Source organism: Cyprinodon variegatus, unplaced genomic scaffold (assembly GCF_000732505.1).
Source record: "Cyprinodon variegatus isolate N-32 unplaced genomic scaffold, C_variegatus-1.0 Scaffold596, whole genome shotgun sequence".
Taxonomy (NCBI): Eukaryota; Metazoa; Chordata; class Actinopteri; order Cyprinodontiformes; family Cyprinodontidae; genus Cyprinodon; species Cyprinodon variegatus.
Window position 1 is genome coordinate 411,231 of NW_015151049.1, and position 7,425 is coordinate 418,655.

Genomic DNA, 7,425 nt, shown 5'->3' on the forward strand with positions numbered 1-7,425 from the left:
CACACACACACACACACACAGATTAAAAAGCAGCAGCAGGACGTGATGGGCTTCCTGGCGGCTAATAAAATCACACACACACACACACACAGATTAAAAAGCAGCAGCAGGACGTGATGGGCTTCCTGGCGGCTAATAAAATCACACACACACACACACACAGATTAAAAAGCAGCAGCAGGACGTGATGGGCTTCCTGGCGGCTAATAAAATCGAGTTTGAGGAGTGCGACATCGCTGCCAACGAGTCCAACAGGAAGTGGATGAGAGAGAATATTCCGGAGGAGTCCAGACCTGCCACGGGGAACCCTCTGCCCCCCCAGATCTTTAATGAAGAGAAATACTGCGGGGTGAGCGCAGCTTTACATTCAGTTAACAGTGAGAATGGTTTAACTGGCCTCCACACCTGATGGATTCCTGCTCGTTTTGGGTGAAGAGGCAGAAAACAAAGACCAACATTTTATTAGAAAGATTTCTTTTATTTTGAACTTTGCACATTAATACTGACAAACAAATCAAGTAAATAGAATAAGATAATAGAGCATAATTTTCTATCATCATTCCATCATATTAGCCTGTTTGAATTAAGGGCAAATAAACTTATTTGCAGGATTTTTATTAGTTTTTACAATATCTTAACTCTTATTTTTGAAAAGGTTTTTCTTTTATTTACAAATTTACCAAAACCAGCAATTAAAATCAGAGGCTTGTTTTGTTTAGAAAATCCTCTTAGCATTAAACAGCCGACTTTGCCGTAAAAGAAGGGAAAATGTTTCTAAGAACGTGATAGAACTGGCATAAATAGATTCAAACTGTCTGCTTGTTTACTTTATCGGAGTGAGAAGAGTAGAACATATCAGTGTTTCCTTGCAGCTTCACATCCAACATGTTCTATTTCTATTCTATTCTATTTCTATGTTCAAACTGCAGCATCAGAATCAGTTTTCCATTTTCTCTGCTGATTTGACCCTAACTGAACTTTTGTGGACGTCTCTGGTTAAACCTACAGGTTATCAGTCAGACCGCCGCTGAAAATAACCATCAGGATCGTTTATATCATCACCTCAATATTTCATTAATGCTTCATTCCTGTTGGTTTAAACTCTCTGATCAGCTGGAGATTAAATTCTACCAATTAATCTGAAATAAACAGCAACCAGACGGCAGAGAGGGAGGGATGGCATTGTTACAGAATAAACCCTCATTTATAAATATGAATAAAATCAAACATAGAAAGAATATCATTAGTATTAATATTAAACAAACTCAGAGTTAAAGCAGGAAACTTTCTATGTACAGAAATGTTGATTGGATTCATAAGTTCAGTAGGAATTGATTGAAAATAGACGGTAGGAAGAAGAAATGGAATAATTCAATAAGTTCCACGTCTCTACATTAGATTATACTTATGATATACTTTCATATAATAATCATATATCCATTTTCTATAATATATCATTTAAATGGGTTTTTTACAAGAATAATCATTTATTCATTTATTAATTCAAACATAAAGGAAAATGATATTTTATACCAAAATCTAATGTCATTAATAAACAGTAGATCTGCTCAGGTTGATTATGGTTGATTACAAGCAGTCAGGCTTCATGCTGCTCTGATGTAAAGGAAGCTGAAGATGCTCTTTCAGAATGGATTAAATGTCACAGAAGAAAGTGTGCAGCAATTCCCACAATATCAGCAACTGTTGGGTGTGTTTGAGTGTTTGGGGGAAAGAAGGACAAATAAAGGACTGAGACGCAGGAATCAGGAATGAGAGTTTCTCCTTCCAGCTGGAAACTACATGTAAGTGAAGGGAGTATGAGAGCTGATTCAGTTGAACTTCCAACGTATTTGTAGACAGCAAAGTGTGTGTGCAGCGATGATTGCAACAGTGGCTTTGGAGGAGCTGCTCAGGTGGAAGAAACTTGGCTGGAAACCGAAACTTATGGATGAAGGTGGTCAGATCAGATCAATGTAGGTTTTCCTGCCAGCAAACAAATCACTTCGCGAGAGAAAATGAACCGTGTGCCTCAGCCTGAACACGCCATCCCTAGGCTGAACCAGGATGCTGGCAGAAGAAACGGCTTTTCTTCAACAGGGTTTCAAAACTGGGTGAGGTAAAGACCGATAGAGCTTTCCAAAAAAAGTTAACAATCCACTGGACTTTGTTTTCAGCAGCAGCCAGTTGGTATTTCTGTATCGGCTTCAGTCATGAATGAGGCAGATGTTTATTGAAATTCCTTTTATCCAACGATGTTTGATTAGTTAACAAATGTTTGGCAGCAGCTTTCATGGATAAGTTAGACTGATGAACCTGCATCTATCAGTCACTAAACAGGATAGATGAAAATAAACAGCAATCCAAAAATACAGCCTGGCAACGAATGACTTAGTTCCAAGGCCTATCTGCATGTCAGAATGGCCTAGTCAAAGTCCTGAGCAAAGTGCAGTTAAATTCTGTATTCAGTGTAAATTATTATTATATAAATCTATGCTTCCATTAATTATATGTTACTTAATGTTAATTAATCACATAATATCTCAACAAGATAATTATTTATTAACAGGCTAGAATGTCAGAAAAGTTCAACATGCATTCAAACCTGTTGAAGGAGCTGCAGGTTTTTCCTTTCAGAGGATTTTTAGATCTAGATGCTAAAAGATCTAGTGATCTAGTCCGGATCATCTTCTCTTCCTCAGAACTACGAGGCCTTCTTCGATGCCCGGGAGGACAATGCTGTCTATGCATTTCTGGGTCTGACTGCCCCCCCAGGTTCCAAGGTAAGCTGCTGGACACATCAGCAAACTGCACTGAAACCACATAGATCAGGACTAAGTAGAATGGCCTTCACACCCTTCACATTACTGAACACCTCATCTTTTGCTCACTGGCACCTCCTCTCTGCTAGAAGTGGAAATGGAGGCGTTGCCATAGAAACAGTGGTTTCTATGGCTGATATTTACACCAATATCCTCCATTTTACTGTAACACACTTCCTTCTCTTTCTTGCTCTTTTTTTTTCTCACCAGGAAGCAGAGGCTCTAGCCAAGAAGGCACAGCAGTAGCATCCTGACGCCGTTTCTACCTTAAACCTCAGGCCTTTCCAAAACGCAGACCTGGAGCAAAACAAGACTCACCCACTCAGACACTTCATTCCTGTTTCCTTATTTTTCCTCTGTGCCTTTTCAGCAGCAGTGAAAGACGGTGAAAGCATGGAGGGTTTCAGCCAGTTAGCCTCCGCCTGCTAACCCTATTAGCATATTGACATGTCAGTCACCTGCAGCATGAATATGTGAACCTCATCATCAAGAACAAACAAGAGTCTTAATGTTACTGATCCAGGGTGTTATCTTTGCTTCACAGCACATCAGAGGTTTTATTATCCCCAAAAAGTCTTAATTCCTGGAAATCAAAGATTTCACTCTTTCCAGACATCCAGCTGTTTTCTGGAAAAACGATTAGCCTCTGCTTTTACCTACTTGATATTGTCTTAATGCTGATTTAATAGCAAACTTTGCTTAGAAATGAGAATACCTGCCAAAATGGCCAAATGAGGGATTTTTTTTGTCGTTATTATTATTGTTTTATTTGCTGTCTTTGTATTTTGGAGAAATCTTGTTTAACATTCTGTTTCATATTTCTCTTTAATGTCCCCCCTGAATTAAAATAAACCATAAACCTGACTGCCGGTCAATCGGCCTTATATCCTCCGCTCTTTCCTCACACCCTTTCAGAAAATGTGTAGAACGGGAGGCTGTTTGGATTAAAACGATAGTTTCTCAAACTGGGATTTGAATGAATCTTCTCTCTAGAAAACCTCAAACATCCTGCAGTAAAAACTGAACCATAATATTGAACTTAAAGGATTTAGGAAAATGCAACCTTCCATTTATGAACACAGCATTTCTATCCTACCATTATAGACATAAACACTGACTGGAGCTGTGTGCTTTAGTAGGTTGAGACAAATATTAACAAATACTTCAGAGTTTATGGGTCTCTTTTACGAAGCAGGTTTACCAAAAACTCTTAAGTTTTCTAAACCTTAAAACAGGGAAACTGAGTTTTCTGGTTCATCCTCTGTATCTGTTGCCATAGTAACATCCTCCCAGAGCTAACCTGGTCAGCAGCGGGTTTTCTTCAGTAAACTCAGAGTCCTTTTTCTCCGCTCTCCTTACAGCCAATCGCACAGCTTTATTTCCTGATTAACTCAGATTTTTGGTCGTAGTTTTGTGCATAAAAATAAAAAAATTAATAAATCATTCCCTAGGTCCGTTAGACAGATTAGTTTTTAAAAAGAAACATTGCATGTCCGTTTGACGAGGATCTTTTTAAAGAATTATCGACAGATTAATTAAATAGATTCATTAATTCCAAGGGGGAAATTACTTTAGGATGAGGATTAGGATGCGGTGATAACAACCTAATGAACCAACTGCCACAATCTGAACCCTTTCTATGAGACTGATAGCCGCTTATAACAGCCATTTATTGGGATGATAACATCCAAACTGCCATTTATTGGGATGATAACATCCAAACTGCCATTTATTGGGATGATAACATCCAAACTGCCATTTATTGGGATGATAACATCCAAACTGCCGTTTAGTATTTACTGTTTAAAGAGACGGAATCAACAACAGATTCTATAAATTAGAACATTTTTATTCTTCATCTTGAACTGTTGCCATGGTGATTTCACCTAAACAGATACATTGATCTACGACCATTCAGGAAATAATCCTGTAATATTACCGCGGTCACAGCAGACTATAGCAAGCCGGTTTGATATTTACTAGTTTTATGCAACATGTATTCCTGATATCTGAAAAAGTCCTTTTTCCTTTGTCTAAATGACCATTATAAACAAAATGACATTCTCCACATCTAGAATAAACATTCTGCATGTCTAGAAATGAATTTCAGATCTCCATCTTCCTATTGTTACTGGTCGGCATTTGCATTATTTTAACTATGAAAAAATATTTTCCAGATATCAAAAATACATTTTCAGTCAAGCTGATAAATGTCAGAACGGCCACTTAAAAGGTGTAAACATTTCTAGATATATAAAACTTAATTCTTACTAGTATATAATTTTAAGATGAAATTCAGTTTCTGCTACAAAAATGTAATTTAGAAAATATATTATTACAGTTTAGTCTAGAAGTGGGATTTTAATCAGGAAGAATCTTATTTTATTGATCTATAAATGGAACAACAGAGGAGAGATGTTTTATTAAATGTAAAACTGTCTGCCATAGATCACTTCGTATAAATCTACACATTAACTCCAGCTACAATCTGCTTTGCTGTTTCTCTGTCTGTAAAACACATTCTCCCTTTTGATTTTAATTAGATGTTTTTTTCATTTCTAAATGCTAATCTCTAGTTCCAGTGGGGTGAAATAGGCGCTTGCTGTTGCCTGTTGTCATGGTGACTCGGCGAATCTGTGCTCCACTGATAATGGCTTTTCATACTTATTGCACGTGTTCCAATCTGAGTGGACCTGATTGAACTAATTGATAGCAGCCGCTGTGAAACCGAAATCTGAGTTCCTGACTTTAGGCTAGATCAATTCAGAGTTGAGGATTTGAATCTGAATTTGTTAAACCTGCTTCATGAAACGGACCCCTGAAGTAGAACATGTCTGTGTAATTTCTCTTTGTTCTGCAGTGAGTAGTAAGACCAAACTGATAAGCTAACTAACATTATGTACCATAGAAATCTGGGCAAGAACATTATTCTAATTCAATTCAGTTTATTTAAATAGATCCAATTCACAATACATGTCAGCTTAAGACACTTTATAGAGATAATTCAACCAGATTCTACAGTCAGATCAAGGAAAATCAGTTGATTACATCAATTTGTTTATATAAGAGATGAGTCCATGGTGACGATATTTGTCTGCATTTTAATGTGACTCTTTAGTAATTTCTTTTACAGCGACTAAGCATGCTTGTAGCGACAGTGGAGAGAAAAAACTCCCTTTGAACAGGAAGAAACCTCCAGCAGAACCAGGCTCAGTGTGAGCGGCCATCTGCTGAGGCCCACTGGGGTTCAAGGAGACAGAAGCAGACATAGAAAAAGAAGCATAGATACAAAAGGCAACTGTCAACCAGCTCCACAGGCGGCCCCGTCCAGGAAACACACAGCCAGGCAGACGAGCTCCGAGCCAGCTCCCATGTCAGAGGATGAAGAGAGCACATCCAGTTAGTCACAGTCAGAGAAACAGGACTACACTGGAAAACAGGCCAAGCTCCAACATCTAGAAACAAAGGTGTTGATGGCAGCAGCACAGCTGATATTTCTCTCCAGGATGGAGTCACAGCCAAACAGGAACAGACCAGATGAAGCTACTATGAGAAAAAGCAGAGAGAGCAGAACGTTAGAGATTGAACTAACAGATTCTGCAGAGTGGGAGAATAGAGATAGAATGAAGCAGAATGATGAAAAAGGGGTCCCTATGTCCTCCAGCAGTCTAAGCCTTTAGGATAAATATAGATATATGCTTTGGATATATATTAATTTATCATCCAAGGAGAAAATCTGTCTAGTCTGAATTCTCCCCTGCCGGAACGATTCATTTACTCTGGTTCCATCTCCTTCACTACTTCCTTAAGCCGAGCGTACACAGTAGGAATTTTTGTCCTTTTCTGATTCTTCAGTCGTGCGAGAATTTTCAGGCCCTGTTTCATCCTCATGGTGCATCCTGTATGGTGTAGTGTACGGGTGATAATGAGGGAAGATCAGCCGCTAACGACCACCTCCCCATCAGGAGTCTGGAGAAAATCAAACATGTTTGAAATTCAGTCGGTCCTCCTGAGGTGTTTGTGGGTAAATCCTGCTGTTGAAGCAGAGCTACGAGCCGATTTACCAGAACCTCGAGCACTGAGCATGTGCAAACAAGGGAGTTCTTCCAGATTGATGAGTCCGACCAGCGCCAAGTCTGGGCGGTGAGTCTGATGTGTGAGCTGGTAGATCACATGAGAGCGTCGGGTCGCACAGTGTGAGAACAAACATCATGAGCTGTGAACTTTTAAACCCTGCAGTCTCATCGTACAGTTTGAGCTGTAGCTGCGTGCAACGATTGAAAATATCGCACAGTGTACGCCCGGCCTTAGCTAGAACACTAGATGGGTTTCAGAAGGAGGCTCCCTGCGTCTCAAGAACCCAAAAACAGGTTTAAAGCAGCAAATTATTGGCAAATGGTCATGGAGTGAGCACCCAGTCTTCAGCTGGGTAGACATTCACTGTCTGGAGCTAAAACTTTGATCTGTAAGCATCAACCAGGGAGGGGATCCCATAGATTTTGTAGAAATTGCCTCCTGAGATGTTAAAACTGGTTATTAAATATTTTTATTCCTGTTTCTTTCCAAATGTTCTGGGTTTCTTTTTAGCTCTGTGATTTTTAGCTTC

General features: G+C 39.1%; 1 protein-coding gene across 1 annotated transcript in view; it reads left to right on the top strand.

The window, feature by feature from the left end:
- Positions 1–3,683, top strand: part of sh3bgrl (SH3 domain binding glutamate-rich protein like) — a 15,684-nt gene extending 12,001 nt beyond the window's left edge. Inside the window, exons 2-4 of the mRNA XM_015392549.1 lie at positions 164–349; positions 2,700–2,780; positions 3,030–3,683. Of these exons, the coding sequence (XP_015248035.1) occupies positions 164–349; positions 2,700–2,780; positions 3,030–3,065 (303 nt within the window). The 3' untranslated portion in view covers positions 3,066–3,683. The remainder of the gene's footprint in view (positions 1–163; positions 350–2,699; positions 2,781–3,029) is intronic.
- The last annotated feature ends 3,742 nt before the right edge of the window (positions 3,684–7,425 follow it).